The 22,366-nt window shown below is 37.0% G+C and overlaps 2 protein-coding genes across 2 annotated transcripts; one reads left to right on the forward strand and one right to left on the reverse strand.

Annotated features, from left to right (window-relative positions):
- Nucleotides 1–17,952: 17,952 nt before the first annotated feature.
- On the forward strand, nt 17,953–18,815 carry LOC106084058 (transmembrane protein 234 homolog). The gene is made up of 3 exons (XM_013247499.2): nt 17,953–18,357; nt 18,421–18,512; nt 18,591–18,815. The coding sequence occupies exons 1-2, from the start codon at nt 18,042–18,044 to the stop codon at nt 18,504–18,506; spliced, it is 402 nt and encodes a 133-aa protein (XP_013102953.2). The 5' UTR covers nt 17,953–18,041; the 3' UTR covers nt 18,507–18,512; nt 18,591–18,815.
- On the reverse strand, nt 18,744–20,417 carry LOC106084064 (uroporphyrinogen decarboxylase). The gene is made up of 5 exons (XM_013247507.2): nt 20,233–20,417; nt 19,773–20,057; nt 19,549–19,707; nt 19,186–19,485; nt 18,744–19,121 (listed from the first exon to the last, which is right to left on the reverse strand). The coding sequence occupies exons 1-5, from the start codon at nt 20,245–20,247 to the stop codon at nt 18,810–18,812; spliced, it is 1,071 nt and encodes a 356-aa protein (XP_013102961.2). The 5' UTR covers nt 20,248–20,417; the 3' UTR covers nt 18,744–18,809.
- Nucleotides 20,418–22,366: the final 1,949 nt, after the last annotated feature.

The raw sequence follows: 22,366 nt of genomic DNA on the forward strand, positions 1-22,366 counted from the left end.
TTTCGCGTTGTTTTTGTATGCAGTGTTGCATTTTTCCAACGCTCAAAGAGAAGCTCAATGCGTTCATTCTGTTTCGGCATTAGCCTATCTTAAACTAAATGTTGATAAATCAAATTTATAACTGTCTTTTTTTTTACAAAGTTTAATGTAGATTTGAAATAGTTTTATTTGACATATTTCCTTTATAGAACTGTCAAATAAATCTATTTTAAGGCTTTATAAAGTTTTGTGAACAAGGTCGCGAATCTTTGAATTTCAATTATTATAAACCTAAAACTATGGGTATCTAACCTTTTGAAATTAACGCGGTTTTACTTGTTTTACCTATAGCAAACACAATGTTTCTATGGTCACCGAGTGGCAGTCTTGGGACAGAGTAGGTTGGGTTAAGTTAGGTTGAAAAGAGGGTGCGGATATTAATCCGCCCAATATACCTAAGCCAGTAATCGGCTTGTTGTGCGCTCAAAATACTAAAAAGTAACCTCGAAAAAGAAAATGTAAATCGGGAATTCCGTGCTGCTTACAAAATCCATTCCATTCCTTACCCTTAGTTCCACGCCCCTTAGTTGGTTTATGTCCGGTATTGTGTGAGTATTCTGTTCAGTTTTTCGAGTGGAATGCTGTCATACTCCATATAAAAAAAGTCGCCGAAACAGGTAGTGTACCGCAAACAGCTGAGTACCATTTTTTCTCGCGAAGTGCATTATTTGTCAACGAGTTTTAGTGTATATTATAGTTTAGAACCATACAGCACAAAAATAATGGAAAATGGCGCGAACTAGTAACATACACAAAACCAGAGTTGCACTAATCACTGATTTTGACAGATAATGCACTCAATATTTTGTTATTGGGCTACTGCCACTACCTGTAAATGAATATATCTTGAGTGCAGATAAAGAAACGTGTTTTTGGCATCGAAACAAAAAAAATTTGATTTCTGTCAAATCTCTCTCGCGAAACAATTACAAATTTCAGCGGCTATTCCGAAAGGAGAATAGAATACCAACCCTAAGTGCCGGTGTCTGTTAGCCGTGAAAACCAGGCAATGACATAGGAAATGCTCCAACATCTCATTTTTTCCCCCGTATGCCCAGAGTAAAATGTTAGAATGGTACAGAGCATAATGTTATACAGTTTACTTCGATTGTCGTTTCAAAAATGCTTGAAATTTCATATATACAAGCAGGAGGTTAAACAATTGAGTATTATAGCCAAACCACGAATGGGGGTTAAACAAAAAGCCTATCACACTAGAGACGAAAATAATCAAAGGATTATACAATTTGTAAAAAATTTTAGGGTTTTAATAAAAAACAGCCATTGGAACTAATAGGTGTATAGGTACATAGCGGTAACAGTGTCAAGCCGTGGCGATCAGTCCTATGGATTGGAACGAGCTTGCTCACCTATGGAACTTGACACCTATTATTTCACATAGGTACTTAACAGTTCCCCGAACTTAGTTATTTGAAAGAAATCTAGATGGCGCAATTTATGATAGCGAAATTCTGTATTAAACCCCGTTTACACAGCTCTTCAAATCCGGATTTAATGGCTCGAGTAAAATGCTGACTAGAGCCTTTAATCCGGATTTAATGAGCAGTGTAAATGGGGTTTAAGGTTTTTACTTAGGCTACCCCTTCAAATAATAGTATGCAATTTCAATGCACATTTATAGCCACACTCCACTTCGCACCACCACCATTTTAAAATGAAAATATTCTTTTAATATTAAGTTTATCTATAGTTACTTTCATTAATATGTATATTTTTTTTTTCAAAAAAAAAAAAAGAAAAAAATACAACAAAATACTACACAAGGGATTTTTAATTAAATTTTTAGATTATTCTTATTATGATAGAAGCAAAAAAACAAAAAAATAAAAAATACAAATCATACTTAAAATGATTAAAATCGATAAAAAAAATAATTTGGTTTATATGCGAAATTAAAAATAACATATTAAAAGTAAAGAACACATCTTTTACACATTATACATAATTTTTTAGCATTTAAGTATTTTCCGATTTTTTTTTTGGTCATTTAAAATAAAAGATAATTCACTTCGTTTTTAATATCTTTTTTTTTAACAAATCTTTTCTTAATTTCCATTTTATATTTTTGCATACACACAGTATCGAATATAGTGAAATTAATAATAATAAAAGGAAAATATTAAATATTAGCGTTTTTTTTTAACAGCCAGCTTTAAATTGTTAACGAAAATCAGAAAAAAGCAGCATAATCCAGCAATACATACCATTTCAAATTTCGAAATACAATGAATAAATGTGATTTGAGTAATATGTATATGCATGTACTATGTTTTTAAAGGGCGCATGCATATATATATATATTTGAAAATAAACTACTACTACACCTACTATCTAAAAATGCTATATAAAATGGTTTCTTTACATAAATTTAGCAAAACAATACTAAAACAAAAAAAACGCAATATGTGTCTATTTGCTTCAAAATGCCAACAACAAAAACCTGATGTTTTTAAGAAACGTCTATAAGCTCTGAATTTGATTATCAGATATTTAACTAGACATTTTATAATGAATAGTTATAATATTCTTTGCAAAACATATTTGCGCCATTTCAGGTGTTTCTTACAATATTAGATGCAGCCAGGTTTGTTCATCTTGTAGAAATAGTTCATTCTGGCAGACCTAGCCGATGAAGAACTCCATCGGGTCAATCCGGTACGTACAACCGGCTGCCATGGGATTGCTGCCACTAAAACAAGAGAAGGAGGGTTACTTTAGGTTTCCCACAAAATCCCTTCAAAAGGCCAAATGGGACGATTATGGATTAGAACTCAACTACAGTTGCGTTGCCAGGAGAAATAACCATTAAATAAAAATGGTATACAGTTGGAATTTTTTGTCAGTTTCATACAACATTGGTGTTTTGAAGTAAATTGTAAAAATTATGAAATTCTATACACGAATGGAAATTTCTATTACATATTTGTGATAGTTGGCAACGCAACTGAAATTGGCTTGCAATTCATAATCGATCCATAAACTTGCAAATGTTCACATCTACTAATATCAACAAGCTTTAAAAGAAATGAGGACCTACATTGTAACTTACAGCTTTTGTAGAAATCATTGCTAACAAATTTGAGCCTTTCAGCATATGTCCTGTGCTAAAGGACTGTAGCCAACAACAGCGCCACCCGTTAGAGGCATATTCATGGTTTCCAGTTCCTCTGAAATATGTAATGTGATCGCTAATCTAAAGGCAAGCGTGGCGCAGAGGTTAGCATGTCCGCCTATGACGTCGAACGCCTGGCTTCAAACCCTGGCGTTAACATCAGAAAAATTTTCAGCGGCGGTTATCCCCTTACTAATGCTGGCCCCTGTTCTTTAGTGGAATGTTCATGGGCAAAATTTGCATTTGCAATGCCGCCTATGACGTCGAACGCCTGGCTTCAAACCCTGGCGTGAACATCAGAAAAATTTTCAGCGACGGTTATCCCCTTACTAATGCTGGCCCCTGTTCTTTAGTGGAATGTTCATGGGCAAAATTTGCATTTGCAATACTGGCTTCATTTGTGAGGTATCTTGCCAAAAACTACTCTACCAAGATATATTCATTTACGGCTAGTGGCAGTTGTCCAACAACAAAATATAGAGTGCACTATCTGTCAAAATCAGTGATTTGTGAGTGATTTTGTATGTTACTAGTTCGCACCATTTTTCGTTGTTTGTGTGTGACGTGGTTCTTAATACACACTCAATAAAAATCGTTAACAGATAGCGCACTTCGCGAGAAAAAATTGTATTCAGCGGTTAACGGTACACTACCTGGTAATTATGTCATGTATTCTACCAAGTATTGTAGCTATGCGGCACAACGTTCGGACTCGGCGTAAAAAAGGAGACCCCTTATCATTGAGCTTAAACTTTAATCGAGCTGCACTCATTGATATGAGATAAGTATCCCCTGTTGCTTAATGGCATGTTCATGGGAAATTTAGTAATTTAAAAACTTATCAATTCTACGATTTCCTGGAATATTCATGTAAATTGTTCAGATATCTCGTTGAGAGGTTTGTGACAATCAAAGAGATTGTTTTGTTGTCTGAGAGATTCTTTAGAGTACACCCCAAAGTCTTCAGGGTTATAAAGTTTGGAACCATCCAAAGGAAGTTCACTTGACTGAGACAAGTTGTTATTAGCACTGCGGTGTTTGTAGCCATAGCTGCCGGGTCGCGGGCCATCAGCGGGTGTCGGTGAAAGAAAGGGCCGAAGAGCTGATCAGGAATTGCTGCTAAGTAGCAGCAATGGAATCAGTGAGACCTTAGGTTAGGTAAGAGTGGCAGTCCTTCAGTCTGACAGATTTGACTTAGCCGAAGATACATTATCAGGACCTTCTGGAATTTTTCTATCGCCAAAAAATAATCTACTTAGCTCAAAATATCGGTGATAGTCAGGCGGCGCTGAAGGCTCTAGGTCGGGGGGTCGCATTGGCACCCCGAGCACGCTACCAACTCGGCTGCCGGGCGCCCTAAGCCAGTGAGACCTTCCCTGCGGAAACTTCTCCTTACGGTAGACGCTTTCTACAACGACCGAGCGGGTGAATGTAGTCCTTGGAGAACGACCGCCTCCCATTGCACCTGAAGAAATTGACCTCCCCTGGCAAATCAGAGTAGTTCTGGATCAATTACGATCCGGCGGATACAGCCGCCTCAACTCCTACAGAGCAAGGAGTTGATGCTGACGTTCAAGATATATGTCCCGATTGTTACCAGGGTCCACTCGATACACGTCACCTGTTTTAACTGCCTCTCCAGACCCACTCGACTCAGACCCAGATTCCTGTGGACGAACCCCATCTTAGTCGAGGAGTTCCTATGTTGAGTGTCAAGTCAACAGAATTAAGCAGACGAAACATAGAACACAACAAACTGTTACAACAACAACAATCGAGCGAACATAACATTGTTTATCATTTGCCTGAGCGTGATTTCGGACTTCTGATACGAGTCCTGCAATTGTGAAAAGACAGGATAATGGTTGGAAAACGCCAGAGTTCCCTTCAGAGGCATTAGGTTAGGTTAGGTTTAAGTGACAGTCTGCCATCAGACTCACTTAGACGTTTTCGTCCACTGTGATACCACAGGAACAGAAGAAGGAAGAAGCCTTCTAGTTCCTACCGTTTAACCATCGAGATCGCTTTAAAAAGCCCAATAACTGGCGAATGTTCACATCCACTAAATCAGACAGGTTCTCAAAGAAATGAGAATTTAATGTGGAACTCCTTCTAACTGCTAGTGCGGAACACACACACAGAAGGTGTTCTATAGTCTCTTCTTCTTCGATGTCCTTACAGCTTCTGCAAAAATCATTGCTGGCAACCTTCAGTCTGTCAGCATGTTTCCCGATTCGACAGTGACCTGTCATGACGGACACAATGACTGAGACGTGTGTTCTAGCCAATGACAGCAAAGCAGTAGACCTCTTCAAGTCTAGATGAGGCCACATAGTTTTGGAATGCTCACAGCCCCCTCTTTGTGACCATCTATCATCCATTGCACTTTGGGCCTGGTCCTGAAAACTTAGCTTACATGTCGCTAGAGGCATAACCACAGATTCCAGTATTCCTAGTCTCGTAAGCTCGTCTGCTTTAGAATTCCCTGGAATATCTCTGTGGCCCGGCACCTAGAACAGGTGAACAGGGGCAATTAACCCTCTTCAGAGCCACCTGAGACTCTCCTCTCGAAAATCGCTGACTGCCCGCGGCCGCATTTGCAGCTACTCCGCATAAAAACGGAGCTTTCCACCATCCGCAACCTGTGGTAACGGTAGCTTTCAGCTAAGCTTCCCGTGATAACGATGTGCACCACACAAGTTGGAGCTCAAATTTCCAGCCTGTGTGGTGCTCATAGTCATCGCATGTCGGCCGGGACCCTCTTCATTCGGGAGTTCTGTAAAGGTCTGAATTGGTTGTCTCGACCATACTCTCACCGATGAGAGTTTCTCCCAGGTCTGTCTGGTTCACTACTTTTTGTCTCAATCTGCGGTTGTCTAACTTATTTTTCTATTTCTACCATTTCCTAGAGCGAACACAAGGCCTAGCCGTCAATAACAAATAAGCATTTCGTTAATTTTGTTTGTCTCTCTGTTGGTTTTGTTGTTGTTGTAGCCACATTTTGACGTATAGGTGGCGACTCTCGTTAAGCTCCTGTAGGTGAGCAAGCTCTTTCCGGTCCAAAGGACTGGTCGCTGGGAGGCCAGGTTGGCCATTGGTTATTGAAAGGCGCCAATAACCCGCCTTGTCATATCGAGCATCATAGGCACTCAGTGCAAGAGCCGGTGCCGCCCGGCCTCTCACTGAGACTCTCCGCTAAATACCGCTGATTATCCGCGATTGCCGTTGAAGCTACTCCGTATGGGGCATTCCACTATCCGCAAACTGTGGACGCGCCAGATAGCTCGCAGCTAAGTTTCTCGTTGTTGTAGCAGCAGTGTGTCGTACACTGAGGCAGCAGCCCTTGCCGATGAAGGACTTCATCGGGTCAATCCGGCACGTACAACCGGCTGCCTTGGGATTGAAGCTTCTCGTGATAGCAATAAACACCACACAGATCAGACCTCAATGTTCGAGCTTGCGCGGTGCTTACAGCTATCCCGGCACGGGATTGTAAGAATCTACTTGAAAAGGCACAAACATGTTTTGAAATCCACTAGAAATCAATAGCAATATTTCAGCCTCTTATAATTTTTTGGTTTCATTCTAGATAAAAGAAAAACAAAAAATAAAAATCTACATATACATATAGATATGGAAGCATAGATGAAGTTTAAAAACCATAAACTCTGCAAATAAAGTCATCTATAACTATTATAAGTGCATACATTTAAAAATAAAATGATTTAAAAGAATACATTTGCAAAGTATTTATATTTATACATACTTACATATTTATTGTAGTGAAGGTAATAAACTTCAGATCTATCTGTCCATCAAAAAAAAAAAAAAGAAAAAGAAACAAAAAACTAATTAGTTCTAACATAGACCTCCGAATTATTGCATATAAAGTTAACAGTGGACACTTGTGTATAACAATTAAAAATATTTTTATTATGATATTAAAAATTCATATACATATATGTACACGTACTCTTTATCTTCAATAGATTTTATTTTTCAGTTCAAATCCAAAATTTATTTACCCAAAAAAAATCGTTGGAATATAATAAAGCCAAAAATTACATATATCAAAACTTCCACCTAAGTTTTCCTGCTTTAAACAAAATGAAAAAAAAAACAGAAAAAACAAAAATTATTTTAAATTATTTGAAACCCCATAAAGCAAAAAGGATAATTTTTATTAATTTTTTGTTAAAAATTTCGGGGATAGTTTGGCTTGAGGTAAAAACAGATGTCGTTGTTTTTTATTAATTGTTTTATTTGAATTTTTCCCCATATTTCGATTACCGCCGGTAATCTTCATCAGGGAATGGATAACTAAAAAGATTATAGTAACATAAAACAGAATTTAACAACAGCACAGAAACAAAAATATGAATTTGATTAAAATTTAACGTTCGAAATAGAAATTACAAACAATTGAACTTATTTCTTACACCATACAAGAATGACTGAAGCTTATTGTCTATTGCTTATATTTTTGTATTAAGTTTCTATATATTGGTGCACAGTGGTCTGCAATTCATACGTTCGGCAGTTACGGTGCTAATTATGTGCATCATTTCTAATGTGTATCTTCTTTTGCAGTTAGGTTCTTGGGCTAATATCTTGACGTCCTTGAAATTTGGTGCGTGTCCTCGAGTTGCATAGTGGGCTGTGAGTGCAGTCTTCTGTTCTAAAGGCTTATCCTTTGCCTTTTGATCCGATTTATGAGTGGAATCCCTTGTCTTTAGTTTCGTATTTGTAGTGCCAATATATGTCATGTCCCCATCGCAGCTTATCTTGTATACCACGTTCGATTTTTCCTCTTTCCTTATCCTGGTTTTAGTCTAGCTAAATAGGTTGTTGACGGTATTGCCGCTTTTTGTGCCAGTTGGTATGAGTCCTTGTTGTCAATGTTGGAATTACAAAATCTCTCCGAAAAGCCTGAAATATATGTTGTCCTTTTATAAATTCTTGGTGCCTTCGTATCCCTGTCCTTTTTGTTCTTCACATGTTTTATTAGATCCGTTACCGTTTTTCTTGGGAAATCATTTTGCTCTAATATGTTTCGAATTCTTTTCTCATATTCGATGTGGAAGGATTTGTTGCTTATTTTGAACACCCTATCGATAAAATTTGTGGCAGTGTTGATTTTTATCCTTCTTGGATGCTTTGAATAGAAGTTGATGAGTCTTTCCGATGCTGTTCCTTTTTGATACCAATCGAGCTTCAATCTGTTGCCTTTCCTATGGACTACTGTGTCAAGGTAGGATAGTATGCCATTTGTTTCGCATTCCATTGTAAATTGGATCTGTATTTTGAATGAATTCAATATTCGGATATTGTTTTCTACTTCATTCTAGTCGATTATGCAAAATATGTCATCCACATATTTGGTCAATAATCGCGGTTTGCTCGTCAATTTATCAATGCAATTGTCTAGTTGTTCCTCCATGATTATGTCGCATAGACGACTAAAAAGGGACCCAACATCAGGAATTCAAATCAAAAACTACAAAATTGTGGACACCCTTTTTAATCAAAACATTATAAACAAGACGATAAGAAACAAGTTATTTAATAAAACTGCTAACGCTCTAAGGATATATGGACTGCCAAAAATCCATAAAACAGGCACCCCACTTAGGCCGATGTTCCTCCATAAACTTCCGTACATACGGATTATCCAAATACATCACAGAGATATTAAACAATGTCACGAAGGACTCAATATACAACATAAAGGACGGAATAGAATTCAAAACGAGAATCAACGACCAAGAGATTAGAGACAAGGAATTATTAGTCTCGTTCGATGTTGTATCCTTGTTCCCCAGTGTTCCTGTCAATCTGGCAATATCGACAATAAAGAAGAAATGAACAATCAAGAATATACAGAAATTCCAATTGACTTACTAATAGAGATGGTAAACTTATGTAAAAAGGATTTCAGATATTTTATGTATGACGACAGGTTTTATGAACAGAAATATGGCATGTTAATGGGGTCTCCATTATCGCGATTTTTGATCAAATATGTAGATGACATATTTGCATAATCGACAAGAATGAAGTAGAAAACACACTCCGAATATTGAATTCATTCAATATACAGATCCAATTTTCAATGGAATGCGAAACAAATGGCATGCTATCCTACCTTGACACAGTAGTCCATAGGAAAGGCAATAGATTGAAGCTCGATTGGTACCAAAAAAGACACAGCATCGGGAAGACTCATCAATTTCTATCCAAAGCATCCAAGGAGGATAAAAATCAACACTACCATAATAAGCGACAAATTCTTCCACATCGAAAATGAGAAGAGAATTCGAAATATATTAGAGCAAAATGATTTCCCAAGAAAAACGGTAACGGATTTAATAAAACACGTGAAGAACAAAAAGGCCAAGGATACGAAGGAACTTACACCAAGAATTTATAAAAGGACAACATATATTTCAGGCTTTTCGGAGAGATTTACAACAAGGACTCATACCAACTGACACTAAAAAGCGCCAATACCGTCAACAACCTATTTAGCAAGACTAAAACCAGGATAAGGAAAGAACGTGGTATACAAGATAAGCTGCGATGGGGACAAGTCCAATTTATGCCCAATGGCATATATTGGCACTGCAAAAACAAAACTAAAGACAAGAGTTTCCGCTCATAAATCGGATCAAAAGGCAAAGGATAAGCCTTTAGAACAGAAGACTGCACTCACAGCCCACTGTGCAACTCGAGGATATGTAGCAAATTTCAAGGACGTCAAGATATTAGCCTAAGAACCTTACTACAAAAGAAGATACACATTAGAAATGCTGCACATAATTAACACCCCTACTGCCGAACGTCAGAACTATAAAACGGATACAGACCACTGTGCACCAATATATAGCAACTTTATACAAAAATATAAGCAATAGACAATAAGCTTCAGTCATTCTTGTAAGGTGTAAGAAATAAGTTCAATTGTTTGTAATTTCTGTTTCAAACGTTAAATTTTAATCAAATTCATATTTTTGTTTCTGTGATTTTGTTAAATTCTGTTTTATGTTACTATAATCTTTTTAGTTATCCATTTCCTGATGAAGATTACCGGCGGTAATCGAAATATTGGAAAAATTTCAAATGAAACAATAATAAAAAACACCGACATCTGTTTTTTAATAATTGTACATGACCTCAAGCCGAACCATCCACGAAATTATTAACAAAAAGGTCAACAATACACAATATACGATTTTTTGTTAAATCATATCAATGAAAAGTAAAACTCATTTCTTGAAACTGTAGTACTTTATTTTTTAAACGAATGCTGATTAAACTTACCCTAGTTTTTTTTTTCTAAAATTAATAACAAAAACAATATAAATATTAAAATAAATTATTTGTTATTATTATTTTTTTAATTTTAAAAAAGAAAGCCAAATTCAAATGCCCTCAATTTTGTAGCTCAATTTCCAATATGAGAATAAACACAAAAACTTACAACAACAAAAAAACTTTATCGGTGTCATCAACAACAAGAAAACAGAAATAAGACAAAAAGCTTCAACTAGATTTTAGTAGTAAAATATATTGAAGTAGATTTAGAAAAAGAAAACAAAAAACAAAAACAAAGAAAGAAAACAATTAATAGGAATTGTTAACCAAAAAGATCAACATTTTCCATAACAACAAAAATACAACACAATTAATTATTATTATGAATGTAATTATAAATTTAAAATGCCGGGAATAACATTTAAATGAAAACTTATAATTAAATAAAAGAAGAAGCTGAAAAATTAAATTAAAAAAAAAAAAATATATATATATATAAACACATGAACGAACTTCTTCATAATTATGATAAGTAACAATGAACAGTTCAATTTACTATATATTAAGATTAGCAGCAAATGCATAGAATCCATAGATGAGCATAATTATATTAAAAACAATTTGATATAATGTGTCTAAGAACCTGACGAAAGATATCCTCTTAAGATGTAATTGGTGAAAATCAATTGCATTGGTTTCTAAGTAGGGCACAAGTTAACATTTAAATTTTTCCATTGTCGAGCGAAGACAATTTTCTAAGTTCTATGTCTTGCGGTCTTCTCTAATTTCTAGCAATAAGTTTACATATATTTTCCTTCTAATCGGAGTTACGGTCTTAGCAAGTCGTGAAGGAAGATAATAAAATTCAAAACATGTATCCTGTGTAGGTATTTTTATTGGGATACTAGCCGAACCGCCCTGAATGCGGATATCGAATTCGTGCCATTGTAGCCTATGACGCTGAACGCGTTCAAATCCTGGCGAGAACATCGAACAAAGCGGTGTTTATCCCCACTTAATGTTGCATGGTCATTGACAAAATTTTCCCCAAAGAGGTGTCGTACTGCGGGACGCCGTTCGGACTCGGCTATAAAAAAAGGTCCCTTATCATTGAGTTAAACTTGAATCGGAAAGCACTCATTGATGTATGAGAATTTGCCCCTTCTCGGTTCCTAGTGGTAATGTTCTTCCTAGGGTAATGTTCTCATTAGGGGAGGGATGACATCTCAGACATTTCGACTCAAATATGGATATCAAATTAGTGCTGCACCTCCAAATCCCTTTAATTTGAGCCCCATTTTGCCATGACCGGTAAATATGAACCGTTTGGAGGGTGTTTAGGGGTTGGGGCGGCCATCGGCACTTTGCACTGCAAATATATGTAAAAATTCGTTCTTTCTTCCCAACGGGAATGAAGTTCAGTTTAGGGGGTGCTTTATGACGTACCCCAAAACACTTGGCTTCAAAATTGTATATCAAATTCGTTTTCTATTCTCAAATACCTTTCGTTTGAGTCCCATATTGTCATAATGGGCCAAATAACCCATTTGACGTATCTTTAGGAGGAAAGCGCCATCTAGACTTGAACGCAAATTTTAATGTCATATTCCTATTCTACTCCCAAATGCCTTTCATCTGAGTCCCATATAACCATGGTCGGCTTATATGCCCATTTGGAGGTATTTGGGGGTGGGCGACCTCCCATTATTTGGACCTAATGCTTAATACTGCTTAATACTTTTCATTTGAGTCCCATATTGACATGAAATTCGAATATATCTGTTTAAAGGTGTTTTGGGGTTGGGGGTGCCCGCTGAGTACTTGGACCCAAATTTGAATACCATATTCGTTTTCTGGTCTCCAATACCTATCATTTGATACCCTTATTGTGCCCATCGGACCACTTTCGGATATGGGTGGCGTTTTTTGGGGTAAGTGGAAGGGTCCGCCTCCACCCGATATCTAAAAATTATATAGCCTATATTTCCTTCCAGACAAACGTACACACATCTAAAAATTATATATGTATCCTATGTTTCCATACATACCTGCGCAACATGCGAAATTTTCGAGAAAATCGGTTCTGCCGTTTTCAGTCTATACGGAACAAACAAACCGAGACCCAATTATCCGTGATTGGCTAATGTGCCCATTTTGGGCATTTTTGTGGGGGTGGGGTGACCGCCTATACTTCGATATGCATTTATATGCCAGATTCGTTATCTACTCTCACATACTTTTCATTTGATACCCATATTGTCGCCATCGGTCCATTTTTGATTTTGGGTGGTTTTTTTGGGGTAACGGGGGAGGGTCCGCCCCTTCAGAAATCAACAAATTATAAAGCATATTTCTCCTTCCTAACCATATTCGCAATCTACTTCCGAATACCTTTCATTTGAGTCCCATATTGTCATGATCGTCAAAAACCTATTTTAAGGTTTTTGGGGTTGGGTCGGCCCCCAGTTACTTGGAAATTCGTACTCTACTCCTTAATACCATTCACTTAAGTCCCATATTGTCCCGATCGGTCCACTTTTATTTTTGGGTAGTACTTTTGGGGTAAGGGGGAGGGTCCGCCCACCTTCCGATATCAAAAAATTATATAGCTTTTGTTTCCTTCCAGACCAACCTACACAATCTGTAAAAATTTCAAGGTAATCGGTTCAGCCGTTTTTGAGTATACGGACCAAACAAACCAACACAAATTCAATTTTATATATAAGACTAGCTGGATAGGGCCCGCTCCGCTGCGCCTTCTTTCACTATCTTATTTTATCTGAGCCCTTTACCGACACTGGCAGCAAATAAGTCCTGTTTTGGGGTGCTGGTACGGCCTTTCAGATATTTCGCCCAATGTGGATACTATTTTCGAGCTCTTCTCCCAAATACCTTTCATTTGAGCATTATATTGCTGTGGTCGATAAATATATCCGGTAAGGGGATATTTTTGGAGGTGAAGTAGACGCCCATATATCGTGATCTAGTCTCAAATACCTTTCATTTGAGCCACATATTGTCATTATTGGTTTATATTTCCATTTGGGAGGTGACGCGGCCCACTAGATATTCCACCCTAAATAAGGATACCAAATTTCGGTTTTTGAGTTATTATAAATAAAGCAAATTTCGCCTAAATCGCCCCACTCATCTTCGAAATCTGACATGTTTGAAAATTTTGGATGTTAGATCTATTTCATTCTCTTGGTTTTGGTGGTGGATTAGGGTTGACAAACCCTTTGCCCCGAAAGTGGATATTAGATTCAAACACCACATTTAAGCTACGTATTGCTATAGCCGGTATATATGTATGTATGGCTAAGGGGAAGTTTATGAGGTGAGACGTCCCTGAAACACTTGGCCATAAAACAGATCCCAGATTTGAGTCCCTTTTTGCCATAATCCACAAATATGTCCAGTTTAAGGGGTATGGAGGGCGGGGCGACCACCCACGCACTTAGCCCTGAAAAAATATCAGCATCGTGTTCTACTCTCAATTTTTTTGAGCCCCAATTGCCATTGATTTAGGTGGAGTTTATGGGGTCGTCTGCCTTTTCATTTCCCCTTACTTCGTTATGGCCCGCCACCCAAACTATGCGGATTGTGCCGTCCTCAGAGAATGCGTTAATCTCCTTCTTACACTTCAAGACCTTCGTTCGTATCCTTACCTTCCTGGCTGTTATTACCATAATGGCCATTTTACTATCCGTAAAGATGTTAGTCGTTAGTCAGATTTCAGTTAGTGCATGTTATGCAATGCATGAATACGGTTACATTTTGCTTCAGACAAAGTATTTTTCTTGCCGTCTACTTTTGTAGTACGAAATTCGTACGAAGGCAACATCGTGGATTTGACAAAAGCATGAGTAAGCACACACGCGCTTGATTTTTTTTATATGTCTTATGAAAATGACTGCGAAACGGTTTGTCCACGATGCCAAGGAACAGTAAACACGTTAACTACAGACAACTCACTTTCTTGCACAATACCCTCGATAATATTTTTATATGTAGGAATCAAAATCGAATATTCTCTCCCAATGAAAAAATTGAAAATATTCAAAGATAAGTTAAATTTCTAATTAGAAAATAGCAAATGAGCCTGATAGCAATCAATGCAATTGATTTTCAATTACATACATATTCGTGTTAAATTTTTAGTATTAACACGAACAACGATATATGGGAATTATTGTAAACATTTGGTGATCAGAACATAAATTGTGTGTGTACTTTTTTTTATTAAATATATCAATTCTTGGACGTGAGATTTTTTGAACTTGACGTTTATATATTAAAAAGGACAAACCCAAAATTAAGTAATAATCGGAATTTTATAATATGTAAAAAAAATATTTTGTTTTTGTAAAGCAATGAAGAACATCATTATACTACATGAAACTCAACTCACAAAAGTCCCACAGCAACCTATCACATTCTAATAAGACGAGATAAAAAGAAATGCAATGAACCTTAATGCAAATGAAAGCAAAAAATACATAATTTAAAATCTAAATCAAACAAATAAATATATACATACATACATACTTACAAATGTTATTTTTCATTGTATACACATTGTACGAGTATTTAATATAATAAGGGTCTAAAATATTCATTAAATGAATCAAATAAAAATAAACTTTTCGATGTACTAAATAAAAGTAATGTCAGAAAATAACCAATAAAACTTATATTAAACAGAAACAAAGAGTTTTTTTGTGTGTAGAGTGTATGAAAACAGTTAGTGTGGGAGTAACTCCGCCAAACTCTCTTGTTTAAGGTGTACCCCGTGTTTGTTATCGTTTTATTTTGTGTTAAGTCCTTCATTTGTTGTTTATTGTTCGTCCCCTAGAGCTACTGGTGGAAGGGTTGGGACCGCCCAGAACATGGCCCCGACTGAGCTAGTTGGAACCCCACCGTAGCGCCACAGTAGGCGGCTCGTAACAGATAAAGGTGGTCTTATTTGTGTAACAACCACAAATCATATGGCGCAATCTGCCATCTTTCCATGATACTGATCAACGTTTTGCCAACACACGCAAACTGAGAAACAAACGCACACGCGTATCATCCGTTTTAAGCTATTTATTTCGACAGTGGACTGTAATAATGCTATCTCTTCGAATTCATACAAGCAACTGATTTAAAATTACAAACATAACAAACAAGAAATAAATCAGAGCACGCGAACAGCTGTTAACAGCCGGCCAGATTTTTGTTTGCATTCTCTTTGTTGTTATCATCTTTCTCTCATGTTCTCTGCTCATGTACGCATCATATGGTTTGTGGTTGTTGTACAAATGAGTCGACCTTTCATAACTACCAGGTAGTGTACTGTAAACAGCTGAGTACAATTTTTTCTCGCTAAGTGCACTATCTGTCAACGAGTTTTGGTTGTGTGTGTGTATTGTGGTTAAGAACCATAAAACACATAAAGAAAGAAAAATGGCGCGAACTAGTAACATACACAAAATCAGAGTTCCGCTAATCACAGATTTTGACAGATAGTGCACTCAATAAATGAATATATCTTGTCGACCTTAATTATTTTGCCATGAATTCAGAGTTGTAAAATAAAGTAAAAACAGTGATGATAAAAAATGAATCGTATTAGGTTCGTTCCTCCACAGGGAGCAAGTGGGGTTTAAGACTTATGCACTTGTTGTTCTTGGCGGTGGTACGGGCTTATGGGTGCTATGTCCAGCGGGCGATGATGGGTTTTAAGTCACATGTACGGTATCTGAACGGGGTAAATAGGGTCACTTTAAGATTTGTGTCGGGGACTAGGGGAACCACTGCAAATCAATCATTAAAGGTTTTACTGATTTCAAATATTCAGGTACAATTGGTAAAGTCTTCAGATAGTCTGGTACAGTTTAATGCTTTAAACGGTACTTGGTAAGATCCCAAGTCCAGTGCCGCTGTCGGGATTTTTTAATGCGTCAACAGTAGTGCCATACCTTAAGATTACGCACACAAACCATACCTTAAGACAAGCACTCAACTACAGTTGCATTGCCAGAAGATAAATCCATGAAATAAAAATTAGTATAAAGTTGGACATTTTTGTTAGTTTCATTTAATATCAGTGTTTTGAACGTTCAGCTATTAAGTACACTGTAAAAAAGTATGCAAATCAATGCAGAAATAGTAATTTCTATAGCAAATTTGAGTTGGCAACTCAACCGAAGTTGGGTTGCAATCCATAATCGATCCATTAGCATATCGCGAGATCTGTATGGTCACCCGCTGTAAAGTGGACAACCTAGGTGTGAACAGTACTAGTTCCATCTTCCCCCCCGCCATCACACCGAAACCACAACCCAGCGTCCATGTAGTAGTGCATCTGAATGCAGCATTCAAACGCACCGACACAGTGGTCAATAATATCCCAATAACGAGAATTCCAGATCGTCCGAGTACATAAACCACCCAATATCTCAATCTTTTAATCTATTTAGAAGATCCAGAGCAACGGCAGTGCCGAGTCCACAGAGCCGCCTTTAGCATTTTCTGATATGATCCTCTTTAACGTCTTAACAAGGAAAGAAGAAATAAATCGTTCTGAGGTCTTTGACTGAGCTTTATTGCAGCTTTTTGTAGCCAAATTCTTGTATGTTAAGGCAAAAACCCTTGGCAAGATCCTTTTTGGTGAGTAAGGTCGTTCCGCTGTTATGATCCCATTACCTGGAATACAGCTTACCTACCATCGGTATAAATACCCCCTTAACTCTCCACCCTTAGACCACCATAGCCCAGAGGTTAGCATGTGCGCCTATGACGCTGAACGCCTGGGTTCAAATCCTGGTGAGAAAGTAAAAACAAATTTTTAACGGTGGTTATCTCCTCCTAATGCTGGCAACATATTTGAGGTACTATGTCATGTAAAAACTTATCCCGAAAGAGGTGTCGCACTGATGCATGCCGGGCAAAAATGCACTTTACAAGGCGCTCCTCCGATTACTCTAAAATTTGGTATGTAGACGTTGGTTAACCCCAGAAATACGAAGCCAGAGGTCCGTTTTGGGGCAAAGGTCGTGTCCCTTCGTGGGTCAAAAAAATTGGGCATGCGCCGCGTAAGGTGCATTTTTCCCACAGGCCGTTTGGACTCGGTTATAACAAGTAGGTCCCTTGTCATTGAAAACTTGAATTGGACAGAACTCATTGATATGTGAGAAGTTTGCCTGTGTTCCTTCATTTGTATTTGCAACTCTCCATAGTTGATTTATTTGTACATTAAAACTCCTTATTTTGATGAAAGTATTCTTTATCAGCTAATAATGTGACATGTTGGTCATATGATTGTATTTGTATCGTCATGTATTTGCTAGCGAAATTTTCGCTGAAGCTGCATTCCGGCCTTCAACGCGAAACCCGAAAAGGCAACGCACACATTCTGCTTCGGCGTTATTTTCTTTGACTCTAAACTCTTTTATTGTGTTTGAAATCTAAAAGCAACCATTCACAATAGTGCAAATAAAAACATAAATAACACAAGAAAAAAAAACGGATAACAAAACTTTTATCTAATATTCCTTTGTAGCTTAAACAAATGAGTAATTTGTTGGGTTTAATATGTGTCGGCCTACTATGGGGTTGCACAAATCCTTTTATACGCCTAGGCAGTGAAGGTATTGAAAATATCAATAGCGGCTCATCTTCGAAAAACCTATGGCTGGAACTAAAAATGATTGGAATGCGTTTGAAATATTGGATACCTTTTTTGTTAAATCAAATGGGTAGTGTGGTTTATGTTTGGACGTTACAAACTAGCAATATTATTGTTGCCGTCCCTGTTGCGAATTCATTGACGTTTGCATTCACTGCCCTCACCGGTTACTGTCTTGGCGAAAAGATACCAGGAAAAAGTTTGTAACATTGCAGCAAGTTGTCATGTGCTGATTATAATATTTTATATGCATTCTTCCTAGATGTGATAATTGGTTCTTTGCTGGTCTGTCTTGGCTCTTCGGCAATGTTATATGATCAGGCATCCAGAGATAGCTCTTCAACATAACCTAAGGTAAGCTTACTTTTATACTATTCAATTTAGTATAATTTTGCAACAATCTATAACTATTTTGTATGCTGCCGGATTTAGAGAATCATTTACACATCTTTGGATCCAATGTGATAAGTTCGGCCTACCCAAAATGAGTTTTATACAAATTTAACTGATACAAATTATGTTAAACCGAACATGGAATACGACTGCCGTCGAAAACATATACGACGACAAAAAACAAACACAACATTTCGTATTACAATAACCAAATACCAATTGAATTTATTTTATATATAAAAATATATATCTCTTAATCTACAAGGCCTTGTGAACTGCATCTACCAACACTTCCATGCTAACGATTGGTGTTTGTGGTGTTATGCCATGACCCAAATTCGCTATATAACGAGATTTTCCAAATTTACGAACCATGGCGGTAGCCAATTCCCTGACTTCCTCGGGTGTTTTGTATAAATCTTGAGGATCCAAATTACCTTGCAGAGTAATGTTGGGTCCCACCTGTTTTCGTGCTTCCAAGGGGTCAACCGTCCAATCCAAGCTAATGACTTCATAGCCTAATGTGGCCTGTTCTGCCAGAGAATGGCCAGCACCTTTGGCAAATATTGTCTGTAAAAAAGAAAAATATGCGAAATGTATGACTATACACAACTTGCACAGGTATAGTATTTACCATAGGAACTAAAGGAATATTTTGTTCTATTAGACGTTGCTTCAATTTGTCATTGATTTCCTTTAAATAGGGCATAGACCATTTCATAAAATCGTCTTTGGTTAAATGCTCTGCTGAAGACTCAAATACTTGTAGCATTTGGGCTCCAGACTTAACTTGCATTTCCAGATAATCAACAATAGCTGATGTAAGCATAGCCAATAACTTTTTGGCATCCTCTGTGTAGTCACTTAACCAAGCTTTAGCTTTGGACATTGTTTTGCTGCCGCCTCCTTCGATCATGTAGCCCATTAATGTCCACTAAAGAGGAAAATAAAAGTTTTAAATGCCAAGAACTTTCATTTAACGTAATTTATAACATACAGGAGCTCCTGTGAAACCCAATAAAGGAACTCTACCCTCCAACATATGCCTCATCATAGTAAGCGCTTCGCCCACATATTTTAGGCGGTCCACAGCTCCGTCGGGTGTAAGCTTCGCCAGATCGGCAGGTGTTTTCAAAGGTTCAGGAAAAACAGGACCCTATTGAGAGTGTTCGAAATAATGTTTTTAATATGAAAATTTATTAGTCTCTATTATTTTCTTACCACTCCTGGATGCATTTCCACAGTCATTCCGAATGCTTGTGGTATAACCAAAATATCTGAGAATATAATGGAGGCATCTAAGTCGAATCGTCTTAGTGGTTGCATAGTAACTTCACATGCTAATTCCGGTGTACGGCAAACGGTGAAGAAATCATGTTGCTTGCGTACTTCTTGAAATTCGGGCAGGTAACGACCGGCTTGTCTCATTACCCACACTGGTACTCGATCAACGGGTTCTCCACGTGCCGCTCTCAGTACATTGTCATTCTTTAGCTCTGGAAAATTCTGTGTAGTCGATGGACACAAACTCATATCAATTAAAACAAGGTAAATTACAATTTTCTTAAACAAGTTCGACATCATGTTTTCAGTTAAAACCTTTGCAAATTGCATATGATGTAATTTCACTCGCTCTTTAAATGTTTTTTTAGTTTTGGTTTTTTGTGTATATGTTTTTTACCTTGCTGTCTTTCATGATTTTGCTTTACTTTGTTGTTTATAATTTATGCTTGCTTTGCATGAGTATCTGTCTCTTTAGTCTTGCTTTACAAAATTTGTGCTGCACTTATCTGTTAATCAAATAGAACTGAGTGATTTTAATTACTTATTTAATAGAATGTCATGGATAACCAGCTGATTCTACAATTAATTCACAATGAGGGCGCGTAAAGTTATGTGTGAATGTTTTAGACTTGGTACAACTAGAAGGTAAAGTCATAAGCCCAGCTTATCAAATTTTTCAATTTCAGAGTTGTATCCATGACATGACTACCAGGTAGTGTATCGTTAACAGCTGAGTACAATTTTTTCTTGTGAAGTACGCTATCTGTCTACGAGTTTTGGTTGTGTGTGTATTATAGTTAAGAACTATAACGCACACAAACAACAAAAAATGGCACAAACTAGTAACATGCTCAAAATCAGAGTTGCACTTGATGATCGGTTCAGATTTATATATATATCTCCCATTTATATCTTTCATCGGATATGGTCTTGTGCTTTTTGTGACGTCCTGGTTTGTCGTCAAAATTTCATCAGAATCGTATCAGATCTATATATAGCTCCCATATATATCTTTCATCCGATATGCCTTTACAAAATTTTGCAGGAGATGTTTTATTTGATGTCGCACTACATGCAAAAAATTTCATCAAAATGAACTAGATTTACGTAAAGTTCTCGTATATATCTTTTATGAGTTTCGACTTTTAAGGCTGTAGAAGCCACAATTTTCGTACCATCGTAAGAAAATCGTACAAGGTTCTATTCGATATTTCAATAGCTATTTAAAATTAATGTCGGACTAGATTTGAATATAATTGCTATATATTAAAAGTATTACGTAGACCTGGTGGTGTAGGGTATTACATAGTCGGCTCCGCCCGCCTTTTGCTTTTCCTTACTGGTTTTATATGGAGTTTGACAGTTGTTCGCGTGAAAAGCCGAATAAAGAACTAACCCAATAGATGCGCCGAAGAGTGGGCCAAAATATTGGCAGCTTTCAACTAGTTTTTTGACCGACTCGGAGCAAAGTCAAGGCAAAAGGTGGCCCTAGTTAGCAACAGTGAATAGACTCTTCAATTTTTATTACTTTAACACATTTTCGTCATTTGAATCAATAAAAAATATTTTCATACAAAAGAATTGGTAACACTTCGCGTCAGCTACCCAGTGTAAAGTGCAAGTGTTTCGATATTGATTACCATAACAATTAATTATACTAAAATTATAAAAAAAATAATTGACAAACAAATTGTGGTGCATACTGCCATAAGGCGGGTACTATGTTCGTTTTTCGCAGTTGAAAACACTTTTTTCCGCTATTACTTTTGTGAAACATAACGAATATAACAATGATATAATAACCATTTTATTAAAATTTTACCATAAGTATTGAGGGTATGTCTTACTGAATGAAATCAGCAAGTTTTTTGCTTTAAAATCTAATATCTAGGAAAAGTAATCGGCGAAAAATATCGCGAAAAGCGAATATAGTACCAGTCTATAGACAGTCTTTAGTGACTCTTTGCAAAGCCGCTAGTTGCGACGAATCGAAATAAACGATAAAAATTAAGCAACAAGATAATTGTGAATGGACAAGTAAGGATTGTGAATGAATAAAAAGGTGATTTAGCCACAATTAATCCAATTTAGTAATTTTTATGCTTTTGAATTACAAGTTATATTAACAAAACATGTTTACGCTATGTTGTTGACTTTTTTTATTTTACCGTTTTTTGTGTTCTCTCGTTTCTCACTTCTCTAAAAAAAAGAAGCAAAAGAAAACGCTAAATTTCAATTCTTTGCAATTTATAGCCATTTTTTGCAGAGTACAAAAGTGCATCTACTCTCTTTCACTGTTGTAGCCACTCATGTGGAGGTGGGGATTCTCGTCAAGCTCCTATAGGTGAGCAAGCTCGTTCCGGTCCAAAGGAGCGATCGCCGCGGGAACGGTGGTCATTGGTTATTTAAAGCCGCCATTAACTCGCCTTGTCATATCGAGCGTCAAAGTCACTCAGTATTTGTACAAAAGCTGGTGATGCCCGGCCTCTCACTAAGACTCTCCGTTCGATGGCCGCTAATTGTCCGCGACT

Source organism: Stomoxys calcitrans, chromosome 5 (assembly GCF_963082655.1).
Source record: "Stomoxys calcitrans chromosome 5, idStoCalc2.1, whole genome shotgun sequence".
In the NCBI taxonomy this organism is placed as follows: Eukaryota; Metazoa; Arthropoda; class Insecta; order Diptera; family Muscidae; genus Stomoxys; species Stomoxys calcitrans.

Bases quoted from the DNA above. Each gene is read 5' to 3' on its own strand.
- LOC106084058 (XM_013247499.2), top strand. From the start codon at position 18,042: ATGAGTAATTTGTTGGGTTTAATATGTGTCGGCCTACTATGGGGTTGC. The intron at 18,358-18,420 runs GTTTGTAACATT...CATTCTTCCTAG, and splicing joins CGAAAAGATACCAGGAAAAA to ATGTGATAATTGGTTCTTTG.
- LOC106084064 (XM_013247507.2), bottom strand. The intron at 19,486-19,548 runs GTATGTTATAAA...TTTCCTCTTTAG, and splicing joins TGGGTTTCACAGGAGCTCCT to TGGACATTAATGGGCTACAT. The intron at 19,122-19,185 runs GTAAATACTATA...TCTTTTTTACAG, and splicing joins ATATTCCTTTAGTTCCTATG to ACAATATTTGCCAAAGGTGC.